General features: G+C 44.5%; 1 protein-coding gene across 3 annotated transcripts in view; it reads right to left on the reverse strand.

The window, feature by feature from the left end:
* Positions 1-3239: 3239 nt before the first annotated feature.
* The window catches only part of RB1CC1 (RB1 inducible coiled-coil 1), a 1537866-nt gene continuing 1525609 nt past the window's right edge, over positions 3240-15496 (reverse strand). For all 3 annotated transcript variants that reach the window (XM_069621043.1, XM_069621041.1, XM_069621042.1), the window contains exon 23: positions 3240-4258. In XM_069621043.1, the coding sequence (XP_069477144.1) occupies positions 4181-4258 (78 nt within the window). In that variant the 3' untranslated portion in view covers positions 3240-4180. The remainder of the gene's footprint in view (positions 4259-15496) is intronic.

Here is a 15496-nt window from a genome sequence, read left to right on the forward strand (position 1 = left end):
TCCTTTCTGCTTTCCTTTTTTCTTTTTTGAGTCTACAAGTTTCCGCAAGAAAACCAGTTTTGATGGTTTTTGTTTGGCCTAACTAGTTTCTGTTTGAGGGGGGCATGTTGGTCAAGGATTTTTGTGAATTAATCATTGAAAGTGGCTATTAGTTTCTCACATGGATCCTCTTCACTTGTGGTGTTCATGATACTAGTTAAACCTTGCGTGAGAAGAGCTGGTGTGATCTTTTTAAAGTTTCTGCTTAGTGTTGTGTTTGGAGTAGTGTTCAATTTCTTGACATTTTCTTTTGGCGGAAGATGTAGCTCGATTTTATGATGATCGGACCATATGCAGGGGTAGGTACCGAGAATTGTGGTGTTCACATTATTGGAAATAATCCAATCGAGTTGATTTCCTGGGGGCTCTGAGTTTATTACATGAAAATGTATAGATTTGAGTTCTTTCTCGAGGGAAAGAGCATCCTTATCTTGGGGATTCCCTCTCCACCTGTTGAGGTCTCCTAGTAGCACTGTCCCTGTATTGGCTCCCCTCAGGGTATTTAGGAGGTGGACAAGTTCGTTGTTAAAGTCAGAGATCAGTGACAGTGGTCTGTAGATGGCGATAAGGTTAATGCTGCTGTTTTGTGAGGGTGTCATTTTTAGCATGATTATAAATGGAGGAATGTGAAAGACCAGTGCGGGCCAAGGACAAAAAGTAGAATCCTAGAGAGAACAAAGAGTGCGTCGTCCTACTGGTGTGACTTGTGGCTTAATGGAGGGATGGAAACCTGACCAATCATCGAGGTAAAGGTACACGTGAATGCACTGCTGAGGAAGCTGGGCAGCCACTGAGGCAAGGCATTTGGTGACAACCCTTGGACAGACTTGAGTCCGAAGGGAAAGGCCCTCAATTGATAGTGCATGCCTGCCACTGTGCAACAGGGGATCTTCTGATGCTGCAAATGTATTAGAACAAGAGCAACCATCCTGAAATGCATGAACTTGTTCAACAGACGAAGATCCACAATTGGCCTTCAACCACATTTTCCCTTCCCATGACATAGACCTCACTGATCGCAAGGCACACATTCTATGGTCCCTTCAAGAGGATAGCACAGACTTCCTGGCGTAGAATTTAAAGATGTTTTTCTACCTTTGTGGTTTGAGGAATGTTGGGTGGTTGGCTTTAAAATGTCAGTGAATGCCCATGTTGGAGTAAGGCCAGAACCCACTTGTCCAAGGTGATGTTTGACCACTCAGTGAGGAACCGGGAAAGACGCTCTCCCATGGGGGAAATGAAGTTAGAGAGTGATCGTGCAGACTGGTCAGACCTGCTTACCGACTAGACCCCTTGGATGGGATGCTGGTTTCCGCTGTAGGACTTTGATCTTCTCCTTTAGCTGTCTCTGGATGGATAGGTGAAAGATCGATATGACTTGGACAGATAAAATGGCCTATCCTCCCTGTGGATCTTGAAAACGGGAACTTCCTCGACTTCCAGGGCTGTAACAGGGTACCACAATACCTGGCAGTAACAGTCTCAGTCTTGATGGTCTAGTGCGTGTCATCGACCTCCTTCCCAAAGGGATCCTCTCTGTCAAAAGGGATATCAACTGTTTTGGCTTGTACTTTCAGCTGGAAGTTGGTGCCTTCAACCATCCCTGCTGGGGCAGCATCACACTGATGCCCATCTGGTGAAAACCGGTGTCGGCGATGTCCACTGTGACTGAGATAGCCCTGCCAGAGGCGGCCTCGCCTTCCTGAAGAAGTTTAAATGCCTCCTCTTTCTTGCCGTCCAGCAACAAATCCAGAATGGGGCTCATCTTGAAATACAATTCTCTTTTGTGACTGGACAGAATGGTCAAGGAACTAGCAGCTTTAATAGTAGTGGCCGCAGTGGAAATAATGTGTTTACCAAAAGCATCTAGCTGCCTTCCTTCCATCTCCGGTGGAATAGTACACAGTGAAGAAGGGTTGGCCGAGCGTTTGTGGGTGGTTATGGAGACAACAGAATCTGCACTAGGATGGGTTTGCAGGCACTTGGTGGCACTGCCCAGGGCCTTGTAATATTCAAACCTGTCCTTTTTTGTAGGGTGCATAAAGGGGTTCTTCGAGGTTAGAAGGCCATCCTTCCAGGTGTCATCCAGTATAGGGATAGTGACGACCGTTTTTTTTTACCTGTTCTCTGCATTGGTATAGGAAGCTTTTCTCTCGCTGCTCCTCTGGGAGATCAAACATCATAGCAGCCTTGGCCACAAGAGAGTGGAAAAGTACCAATTCCATCAGGGAAAGAATCCCTGATGGGTGGATCATCGAGTTCGCCATCCAGAGGAACAAGGTCATCAAACTCATCACTTGTAGTGTGAGTAGTAGCACAACGCTGAGAAGTGTTGTCTTCGGTGTCCAATTTGGAGAGCTCAACAGGATGGTGAGGAGCCAATAGAGAGACATAACTGCAGCATATAGGAGGAGCTGGGGGAACAGGCGCCTCTCACCGAGCTGTAGGAACCAACAGAACCTTGTGCTGCAATTTGGACCCAAGAGTCTGTAGTGTAGACAAAATGTCCTGTGAAAGAGAGTGTGCCTCCGGTTGACTGGTGGCTGATGTAGGATGAGGAACAGCAGAAGTAAAAGGGGTTTGTGGCGACTGTATGATCAGAAGTAGTTGCGCTGCTGGCAGCATCTGTACAGGTGGCAGTGACGAAAGGACTCCCTCCTCATAGTCATCTGAAAACATACCTTTTGGTTCCTCAAAATCAGTATCTATCACATGCTCAAAGATTTCCTCAGGTAGCACCTAGGAAGGCCTTGGAACAGCAGACGGAATATAAGCAGTTAGCGTAAACAGAGCCAGCAGAAGTGTGTGCGATCAAAGAAGTTTGAACAGTCATCAACTGAGGCTTTGTTGTCAATGGCCTCCAGGGGTAGAGCTAAGGGAGGTTCTGCCTATTGGCTGTGGGGCAATATGACCCAAAATGGTTCCAAGAGACCACTTAAGTGATTGTAGTTTCACATTTAAATGTAAACTGCCTTAATGTTACGGAGGATTCCCAGCCTGATGACGGGAAATACTTCTGGAAAATTTGGCAACCTCACCTAAATTGCACTTGATCTCATGTACATGCAGAACATAAAATGCATCCGTTTGATCAATCAAGTTGAGTTAATAAGTACCCGGTCTATTACAGGGTATAAAGCAGGAGTTTATAAACTTGTAGTTGAATAACACAAATGTAATTCGGAACAAAAAGTACACAGTTTACATGTTCAAATGTTTATTGTTTTAAAATTCTACATGTCTTTTACAATACAATAATTTGTTACTTAAATGACTTTATATGGTTTATGTACAATGAATTTTCTTTTTTTCAGAAGCTCAACCATAAAATACAATTTTATCAATATGATTTTATTTTTTTTCATTTTATTATTTTCTTCTTAAATAGAGTAATACAAGGCTTCAGCCCTGTGAGTAAGGTCCAAGTGCTGTCTTTGTAATTCCAAATAGCGCACCCCTTCTCTTCAGAATCTACACGATCAATCCGTCGAAAGTGCATGTGAGTACTATAGTTTGTCGATGACTGATTTACAAAGCAGCCTGTCAAATGTCAGTGTGCAGGTTGTTTCTCATAAATTACCAGGCTATCATTCAATGCAAAGGAACACGTTGCAGTAATAATCCTATTATTTTACAGAGGCAAACACATGTTCGAGGAACCTATATGAAGATCTGCATGCCATGAACACTCCTCTTTAAATAGATGAATTTATACAATGTACAAAGAATGTGAAGCACTTTGAAAATGATTTCACAGAAGGACAAATGTTGGTAATAAGGGTAACTAACACTGAACACCTAATATAAGCTAATGTATAAATAACAGGCAATAAGCATGGCCAGCAAGCCATGACTCAGAGGGCATGCCCTTTAAAAAAAATGAACTCATTTTGGTCCACATTTCTAAGCTATATGGGGTAAACAAAAATCTTAAGGTAGGATGCAGAGTCTACAAAATGAATGTATCCAAAATGCAACCATTTGACAATTTGACAAAGTAAATGTAGCACGTCGGGGTATTACATTTCTGCAGTACTCTTAATATGAGAAAAAGGGATGGCTTCATGTGAACTATGAATGGATGGAGTAGGGCTAGTGAAAACAAAGGATGATCCAATGAACTTGACAGCGTTCCTATGTGTTATACTTTCTTGTTCCACGGCACAGCTTTCACTCTGTAAAATTTTGTACCCAAAGGAACTTTGAACCTGTTTTGTGCCTATGGATAAAAAGGAAAAAAACAGATAATGAATGTCTGAAATTGGATGTGGATACATTATTTTTAAAATGTCTAAGTATGCTCAATCTACATCAGAGGACTGCCTGGAAAGAAACCTTCATACTATGAGGGTCATCCCATGTCTTATCAATTTTGCCTGAACATGGTTGAAATACATGAAGTACTGCAGTAAAACAGCTACTCTGCTGATCACTAAATAAAGTTACAATTCAGTACATATTATTATGCTCTTCATAGAAATATCACTGTATTCTCATGAATAACCCCATCTTTGAATGCTTTCATTTTTAACACGTTAAGTACAAGCTTCTTTTTAATGATCATACAGTAATATATATACAAATTACACAGCAGTAATGGGTAGCGAAACAAGACATATGGTAAACCTCAATTAATAAGTGTACATCATTTGAGCTGAGAAACAGTAAAGGTGAAAAGCTACTTACCAGTAACATTATTTTTCATTTTAAATCAGATGCTGTGACCATTGCCAGAAATCAGAGGGAGAGACTTGGTCATTTTGAAAACATATATCTTTAGCTAATCAACCTTTCTTTTGGTAGAAGTGACCATGTTTTTAGTGGAATGAAGGTTTACTTTTGTAATGAGAGAAAGATTGAAAATACTTCTAAGGTAAAATTGTTGTCTTGGAATTCCTAAGGTCCCTTCAGCCGTTTGAATTCTTCGTGCTCTTAAACAGTTTCACAATTTTAAGCTGCAAGCAATGTTCCCTCTAAGCTCTGTGCATGTGCGCTTGCTTACCCAGCTTTCTTTACAGCACACACAGACAATTCACACCTACTGTTAGGGAGAATTCTCTGTTTAGGCTGAATTTCCTAACCTAGTGAGTCCCCCAGCAGCTTTGCTGGATTTTTGGGGTTTATTTTCTTCTCCTGCCAAGAGTGAGACTCTTTTACCCTCACTCTTGGACATGATTTGAGTGTATTCCTGTGACTTGTAATGTGCTTATGGGCTTTGGGGTATTTTTCCCCATAGGCTATCATTGGTTTTTGTATGTGTGTTACACAGCACCCTCAGTGCAGTAATACAGGGGTGTCATAGTGACCCCCAAACATAGACTCCATACCCTGGGACTGACTACTGTCTCCCTGGGCATGTAAAGTCACCATTGACTTTACTAGTCTTAAATTGTGAACAGAACCAGTACAAACCATCATACTGTGGAAGTACTGGTAGGGGCAATTAGATTGCCCCAGGGTCTGTTTGTCGAAGGGGTACTGTCCCGTCCCCCTCGCCGAGTTTCTGGCTGGTGGCAGTGGATACCACAGAAATATCCCACCAGAATATTTCCCAATGGGATTTCCCATTGATTTTAATGCACCACTTTTTGGTGCAATGTTAAAGATACCGCCGGTTTATTTATTTAATATTAATTCACCGGTTGGGATTTTTTGCCAGAACTGGCCGCCAAAATGGCGTCTGGGTTCACTTCAGTAACCCTGAACCCGAGTCGAGCCTTTGTTCCACTTTTGGCGGGCTTCTGCACAGAAGCCCTTCAAAGTGGTGCCACTGTGTCTGGGTCTACAGGATGTGTGGGAGGGGGATTTAGGCACCCTGGACTGAGTTTCCTTGGCAACTCAAGTCACACTCTTGTGTGATTGGCCCAGTGGTGAGCCCCGCGGCTCACCACTTAGCATGTTTGAGTGACTGCAGAAGTCGCCACAGGACCTAAGAAGCCGAAGAGGGAGAAGCTGAGCTGACCTGCCACAACGACACCACCGGTGGAGCCCTGCGGAACCGTCTCACCACTTCCCAACGACAGAGGAGATCTCCAGTCCGGAGAGTCTTCTTCCCTTGACTGGTGGGGACAACCAGTTTTTGCCTTCTTTTCGCCTCCCTGGAGCATCTCGTGGCCGCCTTGCCTGTGCCAAGCACCCCGGCAACTGGAATACCACTTTTTACCTCTACCGCGAAAGAGGGGTAACATCCTTTTAACCGGAAAACTCCACGGCTGGTTTCTTCCCTGGTAGTGCAACGACCTTCAGCTTTCCTCCACGTCGAGATCTTCTCTTCCTCTGGACGACGCCGCGACTTGCACCCACTACCAGGAACAACTGCCACCGCTGGAGGATCCTTTCCATTTTGAAGGTACTGTGTTCCGCCCGGCTTCCCTTGCCACCGATTGTACGAGGTAGATTTAGCCCTCGGATCTCGAACCTGGGTTAGCCTGGGACACCCTAACTAAACTTTTCTAGCTTAACAGAACTTTTCTACTCACCTGTAAAGACTTTTGAGACTTTGTGACATTGTGTGATCTTGGGCATATTTGGCCTGGCTCTCCCTAAAGTGGGCCTGGCACTGAACTTCCTTGCTCCTCAATTGACTGCCTTCTCTAATACTTCCTGTGGTTCTCTGAAAAGTGTTTTGCTGTATTGCTTTCTTAATTCTGCCTTTTCCCTCCCTTTTTAAACAACTTGTTGGAGTGCCATCTAACGTTAAGCGCTCACCTCTGTCTGGAAATAAGTGGTGTTAACTAAGACTTGTCCAACAAATAACTAGGGATGTACATATAGTAATTAGGACTGTGTTTTGAATTTACTTACCTTTTTCTGTGCTAGTGTAATTTACAAGTGTGTCTTTTAAATAAATAATTATATACTTTTACACAAGCTCTGGTCAGTGTTTGCTTGTGCTACTGTGCCTCTGTACCTATTATGTATGCTCTGTATACTACCTAACTCTTCTTGAGGGAAGTCTGACTGCTCAGCCACAGCTACCAAGTGAATCTGTGTGGTACAGACTGCTACCAAGTGGGTTTACTGCCAAACACCTGTAGTCTTAAATCTTTTGTAGTGGTCCCAGAGGGAACTGCACAGGTTTCTGCCTAACACCTACTCATGACCTAAAGAGGCACAGCCACAGCAACTTTATGTTGGTTGTAATATTTTTAATGTTCAAGTGCCAACATTTCAATAGCAAAGGGTGCCTTAGCAAAAGCAATACCCACACTATGTAACCCAACTGTCAGCTCAAATATCAGATGTGTACACTCATACCATGATTTTTGTTATTAGTACATTTGTGACACAGGCATTTTCAAGCATTACCCCCACAAGTTAACACATTATAAAACTCTGATATTAATTTGTCCTCGAAGGAGTAGGAAAATATCATGCTCAGCCTGTTCTACTTTACGATTGCAACGTTTACCCACTAAGTGGAGAGCAACATTGTAATATAATCTATTTGGTCTGCAAGGGATTACGGGTATGAAATATGTACAACACTACTCAGTAATTAGGGCAATGCATAATCGAACAGCTACATTGCCTTTCAAAAAAATCTGCATGCTTTCCAAGTTTTTAGAGCTCCATTAAGCATAGACTTTAACACATGCTATGGTAATTCTATGCTTTACAAAATGTTTTCACAAGAACGCAAATATTCCAGTGAGTGTTATACTGCTACAGCCCCTCACTTTTTGCAGAGCTCTGTATATTAGTACTGGAGGCCTAGCATCCCCAGGCATCTTATTTAACTGATAACAGTGAATTTCAGATGAAAGGCCCCTAGTTACAGGGGAAGGCACTCCATCTGTTGTAACTCTGAGCATTGCTGCTATTAACTTAAAAGGCAATTCTATATGATTTTCTTCCAAATCATGAAGTATAGTATTGGACTGGACTGGTTGATGAGCTCTCTTTATAATCACATGTAAAACATTTTTCTCTAGCTTATATCTTTGAAAGAAACGTGCTGGACGATGCACCATTTGCACTGATTTGTAAATAACTGCAGAGGTTGGGAGGCCGAAATTCCCTCCAAACTCTCTTCAGAGGCAATAACTCACCAACTACGCATGCACACAAAATGGCTTACCTCGTTTGTCAGTTGCGCCCATGGAAAATAATGTGGGGATGAAAGCAACCACTCTCGCACTTCGAGAAAAATAATTAGCGGGAACATTGGCTGCAAGAGGTGTGGCTAAACAGCACATGCCACTTAGATGGGTATTTGCTCATTCTTAAAAAAGCAATTAAAGGATGCTGGCTCTCTGGGGAACTCATTGTTGTGGACAATACCCTTAGCTGTTCGACTCGCGAATAGTCTACCAGGTTAGACTTTGTATTGGCAGTGAGTTTGACTGATCCTTGCTTGATTTTCGATCTGCAATTATTTTTAATAAACATCTATCAGAATCATAAGAAGCAGCTAAAGGAAGATCAGATCCACACCAAGTAACAACCTCTGAGCCCAACAGTATAATTATAGTGATTCTCAATTGGCAATTATTACTGGTAACCTCAACTGTGCATTCCTCTCTGTTGATATTATGGCCAACGATCCCTTGTTTTCCTATGCAGACCTATCAGCTTAATGAATAACTGGAATATGCTTATTCTGAATGGACACCTTTATGGGGATATGACAGGTTATTTATAATGTGCTTAATACCCAGAGGTTTCTAAGCGCGGACCCGGGGATCGAACCTGTGTTGCTTCGTGTCGTGTTGCTTCCAAGGCAAACACGTTGCCGCTGAGCTATCCTCTCGGGATATACCCAGTCGCCCTACTTGGTGGTGGGCCAATATCTATTCAACTATAGATTACATTTTCTGTGCCTCATCACAGCTACCTGGTATTTCCTCTTTGTGCATTGTTGATGTGCAGAAATGCGCTTTCATTCAAGTGCTCGCATCATTAGAAATGAAAATTTCTGGAAACAAAATATCTTGATCTCCTCGTAACACAATTAGATATAAAGATTCCATTTTGAGACCAATCAAGGACAGTGAGCTAGTTACCTGGGGGGCCAAGTCTAACATTAAACAAGCATTGGTGAGACCAATATTTTTTGCATTTACTGCTGTTCTTTGCATTCAGGCACCAGGGAGCATTCAGGCACCAGGGAGCAAGGAAGAGAGTGCAAAGTTTCAATGGAGGACGCGATAAGGGGCACGGGTGTGCAAGATAATGAGAAGGAGAATAGAGCAAGGGTGGAAACGGTTGAGAGGGTGCCAATGATGATGAGCAAGCGGAAGTATGAGTGAGAAGAACAAGTTACTTACCCCTGGTAACGTTCTTTCGATTGAATGTTCCTCCCACATATTCCTCATCTTTGATATCTCCAATATCCAGCTTCAGCTACTTCTGAAAAAATTCTTTGGCAGAGGAAGCTGTGCGTCCATGCAGTATACTTGATGTCCCTCGAAGGCCTCCGTCTTGAGGATGATGTCATCAAAGGCATATATAGCACGCGCAGTTCTGTTTTTTTGTGTCATTCTCAAGTAGAACTACCCACTTCAAAGCAGATTTGACCATACTGGGCTCTGAAAGAGCAAAAGCTGCAATAACATTGGAAGTTTTACTGAGGGGTAGGCTGGGACAGCGATGAGGAATAACGTGGGAGGAACATACAATTGAAAGATCATTACCAGGGGTAAGTAACTTGTTATTCGAATGGATTATGTCCTCCCACATATTCCTCATCTTTCATAGACTCCCAAAGCAGTGTTTGTTTTGGTGGAGGGAGTAAGAATTTTGCCATCAATGGGATCCATTAACAGAATGGAGGACAGCTTTTCCAAAGCTTCCATCCTGACTTAAGGTAGAATAGTTGGTCATCCAGACAAAATTTTGACAACCCTGAAATGTAGACGCTCAGAGCCCTTTGAGGAATCAAGCCCATGCCACCTCTCCTCCTGCTTGCCAGGATAAGGTGGAGGGTAGAAAGTGGGTAAAACATTTTTTGTCCTAAATTAAAGTCTGATAATACCTTGGGTAGAAATGAAGGCTTGACCCTCAGGACAACCTTGTTTTTATGAAATACTGTAAATGGTGGTTTAGAGGATAGTGCCAGCAACTCACTCACTCTACGGGATGATGTTAGTGCTACCAACAAGATGGTCTTGAAAGTTAGCAACCTTAAGGTACATGAAGGGAGTGGCTCAAACGGTGCACACATAAGACATTTTAACACCAGATTACGGTTCCAAACAGGAACCCGAAAGGGAGATGGAGGGAACACATTAGTAAGTCCCTTCAGAAATTGTATCACCAAAAGGTATCTTAAAAAATGAAGTTTCGTCAGATGGGCGCTTGAAGATGGAAAGCTCTGCCAAATAATCTTTAATGGTCCCAACCTGGAGCCCCATATTCGCAAGGTACAGCAGAAAGGATAACACCTCCAGTATTTTGCACCAGCTGCAGAATATGCTCCAACGGCAGCGGTAAAAAGACTTTGTTGCTGGCCTTCAGGTCAAAAGCACAATCTCCATTACGTCATCCGGGCAGTCCCAATCCTTGGACCTTAGCCTCTCAGACACAATGCGTGAAGGCTGATGTATTGACCTCTGGATGGAGAACCCGACTCTCCTCTCGCAGGAGAAGGTCCGCTCCTTGTGTAAGACGTATTGGAGGGCAGAAGGAGAGGTCTAGAAGGTCCGGGTACCATGTCCTCCTGGCCCAATAAGGGGCAATTTGGATCATGGATTTCCTAAACGTTTTCAACCTCCTGATCACATGAGGAATGACGGGGACCGGAGGAAAAGCATACAGGAAGGGAAACTTCCAGTCCACTACGAACACGTCTCCTAGAGCTCCTCTTGGGGGAAATTCCCTGGAGCAGTACAGTTTGCACTTCCTGTTGACACTGGTTGTGAACAGATCCACTTGAGGGGTTCCCCAAAGGGTGAGGATCTCTTGAAGGACTTCCTTGGCTAGTTCCCACTCGTGGGAAACCGTGCTCCGCCTGCTCAGAGCGTCTGCCGCTTTGTTCTCCTCTCTGGCTAGGTGAACTGCCGATAGGGAGATTCCTTTTTGAATTGCTCCGAACCAGAGGTGCATTGCTTCTCTGCACAGTGGTAGCGACCCTACACCACCTCTCTTGTTAAGGTAGTACATGGCCATTGTATTGTCTGTCATTATCATGGCATTCTTTCCCCGTACAGAGGGGAAGAAAGCAACCAGGGCCAACCTCATCGCTCTTAGCTCCAGCAATTTCATGTGTACCCGAGACTCTGCGGGAGACCACAGTCCGCTCACCGTTATGTCTGACAGGTGAGTGCCTCAACCAGTAAGAGATGCGTCAGTGTCCACCATCACCTGGGGTCAGGGTTGGGAAAACAACATGCCTCTTAGCAAGTTGTCCTGCATGGCACACTACGCGAGATACTGAGCAACCTGATATGAGACCTGTAAAAGGTCTGACATGTGATCCTAAACTGCAACCATTTGCAACAGAAAAGCCACTGAAGTCATCTCATGTGCAGCCTCACGTCTACCACTGGGATGCAGGGGCAATGAGCCCCAGAAGGTGCAGGAAAGCTGAGGTCAGGACTTTTTCTTGGGATTGGACAACATTCATGTTTGCCACTATATCCTCGGGTGGGAAAGCCCTGCCCAGGCGAGTGTCCAAGTCTGCCCCGATGAACCTCTTTACCTCCTCCTTCCCTCCCTCTTTCTCTCCTCTGCTAATCTCACAGTTGCTTGTTTGGTGTTCAGGGCCCTTATGCATCCTCGGGTCCCTGACCTCCCACACCAAATCACCCCCAACTTCTGTCTATCCTCGGCACTTGCCTCGGCTCACTCTCCCCCCTGGAGGCTCGCACTTAACTTAAATTGCAATTTACCTGTTGCTCACCCATTAGTACCGCAGCACTTATCCCATTCATCCTCCCTTCTGCACTTGCACGTTCTGAACACTCATAAGGCCTAGTAGGGTCACCCCCCTCACTGTATTTTATTATTTGTTAAGTATTTAATTGTTTCTTATCCCTTTGTCCCCTCCCTGTTGCCCTGTGGGTGCTTTGAAACAGTATTTACTTCCTGTATAACGGCCTAACAATGGAGCAATAAATAAAATAAACCTGAGACTTTTTGAAGTTCAGTGAAATGTCTATTCTCTTCAATAGAGTGTGTGTGTGTGGAGTAGATGCTCCAACACTAGATCTGGAGTGCGAGCTCAGACGAGCCAGTCGACCAGGTAGGGAAGTCTTTGTTACACACCTGTAACTGTATTTCTCTAGCATTGCTATCCTTCATAGATTCACATGCTTGAATATTCCCCATTGTCTGACTGGGAATCCTCAATGATTTAAAATAATTATATATATCAATTTTTCCCAAAGGAAAAAAGCAAAACAGATTGCCTATTATGCCTGAAAAAGCACTCACTTGTGTCATCCCTCAGCCTCACATTGGTCCTATATGACCCAACCAATGGGGTATCAGGGCTTAAGCTCCACTTCAGGTAGCCGTCTTCGTATTTAGAGCCATAGTGACTTTAATATGATGACTTTGGAGCAGCCTCTCAGGGGAGGAGGGTGGGCGCATGTGCATCTATGAAAGATACCAATGCTGGAGAAAGACAGTTACAGGTAAGTAACAAAGACTTCTCCAGCATTGGGTCTTTCATAATTTCACATGCTTGAAGACAATAGCAAGCAGGTAAGCATGCCATGTAACTATCCACATAAAGCAGAACACCTAAAAATGCATGCATGCTAGATAACAATAGAAGGGAAGGAGAGAGAAACATCGGCTGCTCCTACAATACGGAAACAGATGGTGGAAGACTGCCTGCCCGACCGCAGATTCCCTTGCAATGTCGTCTGCTAAGTAGTAATGCCTGACTAACGTATGCAGCATGCGCAGGTGGCTGCTCTACAAATGCCTTTTATCACCACAGCCGCTTCGAACGCTGTTGTTGCTGCCCTTCCTCTGGTGGAGTGTGCAGTAAGTAGCCGGAAAGTGGATTGCCATAGGGCTACCCTGTTCCTCATCCCGTACCATAGGAATTCCCTGCGAATACTGTCTAGTTTAGTAAAGAATTGTCGGGGTATGGGGTATGGGATGTTCGCAAAGCAATGCAATAGTCTGGGCAGTGCCACCATCTTGAGCATCGCCCCCCGTCCCATCATTGCTAAGGGGAGTTTTGCCCAGAACTTCATGCTATTTTCCAATTTCTGAACCATTCTTACTGTATTATGCCTATGTTCGGCTTCTACTGTATGATGTATATCTATCCCCAGATACCTAAAGGTTGTGGTCTCCCACGGTATCTGGAGTACCGGCAAGTTCTTCGCCAAGAGCCCTCTGTATCTACCCAGCGGAAACACACAGGATTTATTTGGGTTCACAGCTATACCCGAGAGTTCAACAAATCTATCTATCACTTCTAATACATACTGCAGATTCTCCTCTGGGTAGCGCAAATACAATAACAAGTCGTCTGCGTATAGGGAGATTAGGTGTGATGTTTTCCCGACAACAATGCCTATTTCGTCATATTGCTGTCTCAGATAAATCGCCAGGGGTTCCAAGGCCAGAATATATAACATGGGGGACCAGGGGCATCCCTGTCTGGTTCCTCTACCAAGTTGCCACCTTTCGGAATTCACAGTTCCTGTCTTCACTCTCGCCAATGGCTCGCTATAAAGAAGTTCTACCCAGTGAAGATATCCTGGTCCCATACCATAGCTTGCTAGGGCCGCCTTCAGCCAGGGCCACTTGACCGAGTCAAATGCCTTTATCGCATCCAGCGACACTATCGCCATTTCACTAGTGTTCCCTTCAGTATGTTCAATCACTCGATGGAGTCGCCTTAAGTTGTTTGAAATATTTCTATTCGGGACATATCCTGTTTGATCAGGGTGAATTAATTTGGTTATGACCTTTTTCAATCTGTTTGCCAGTACCGCTGTTAAAATCTTACTATCTTGGTTTAACAGAGATAGGGGTCTATAGGAACCACAGTCACTCCCAGGTCTATCTGGCTTGGGGAGTGGTATGATAACTGCTTCACGCAGCGATTCCGGTAGCCTCCCAACTTCACATGCTTCGTTAAGCATTTCCAGCAGTGGATGGAGAATCTCCGCTTTATATGCCTTATAAAATTCACTCGGGAGTCCGTCAGTTCCCGGGGTTTTGCACGTGGGCAGCTGCCTCACTGCCTCTGTATTGTTGGCAGTGACTGATGCAGTTCGTCACCCGACGTGATAGACATTGCTTTGATATGCACTGTCCGCTAGTGCGGCCTGAGAAAGCCACATATATCCTGGAAGAGGTATAAAAATCCTTTTTTCGCTGGATGTAGAATTTGAGCACCGGTGAAAGATCCAAGGAGTGAAGGGTGCATTTCACTGCTGTTGAGTGCTTGCTGCAAAAGAACAAGTTACTTACCAACTGGTAACGTTCTTTCGACTGGATGTTCCTGCAACATATTCCACATCTTTGACATCTAATGTCCACAGCTGTGCACTTCGGAAGCGTTTTCGGCAGAGGGCGTCCTGCGTCGATGGCGTCGGGTCAATGTCCCTCGAAGGCCTCCGTCGAGGGCGACGTCACAGGGTGTTATAAATAGGATGCACGGCGCTTGTAGCCTCAGTTTAAGTTTTTTCCCTCAGAGACTGTGGCACCAGTCTCATGCCTGCTTGACTGCACTTAGCCTTGCGGAAACGTAAGCTGAAATCGCATAGGAAATTCTCCTAATGGGCAGGCTGAGAGGGCGATGTGGAATACGTTGGAGGAACATCCACTCGAAACAACGTTACCATAAATAACTCGTTCTTCGAATGGATTGTGTCCTCCAACGTATTCCACATCTTTGACAGACTCCCAAAGCAGCACCAGTAAATGGAGGAGCGGAAAAGAATTTATAGTACCCAATTAGATTGCGGAATAAAGAACCGCCTTCCCAAAGGCCATATCCTGACCATGGATTGTATCCAGGGAATAATGTTTTATAAAGGTGTGGATGGAAGCCCATGTAGCGGCATCACAAATATTCCTAATAGGAACACCCCGCTGGAGGGCGATGGAAATAGCCACACCCCTATTGGAATGAGCTCTCAACCTTTCAGGAGGGTCCTTACCCACCAATCAGTAACACTCCGTAATGGTAAGGATAATCCACCTGGACAAGGTCTGTTTGCAAACAGCCTGGCCCAAACGGTGTCCGGCATATCCTACAAAGAGTTGATCGGGCACTCTGATCCTGGACATCCCAGAAATGTAAAAGCTCAGAGCTCTCCAAGGATCCAACCGATGGAGCCGTTCCTCTTCCTTACCAGGATGAGGAGGGTAGAAAGATGAAGAACCACCTTTTGACCCAAATGGTATTCAGGAACTACCTTAGGTAGAAAGGAGGGACGTACTCAAAGTACAACCCTGTACTTGTGAAACACAATAAAGGGTGGCTTAGATGAAAGTGTCTGCAATTTACTCACTCTGTGAGCGGAAGTAACCACAACCAAGA

The sequence above is a fragment of the Ambystoma mexicanum genome, chromosome 5q (assembly GCF_040938575.1).
Source record: "Ambystoma mexicanum isolate Mex_15411 chromosome 5q, UKY_AmexF1_1, whole genome shotgun sequence".
NCBI classification, from domain to species: Eukaryota; Metazoa; Chordata; class Amphibia; order Caudata; family Ambystomatidae; genus Ambystoma; species Ambystoma mexicanum.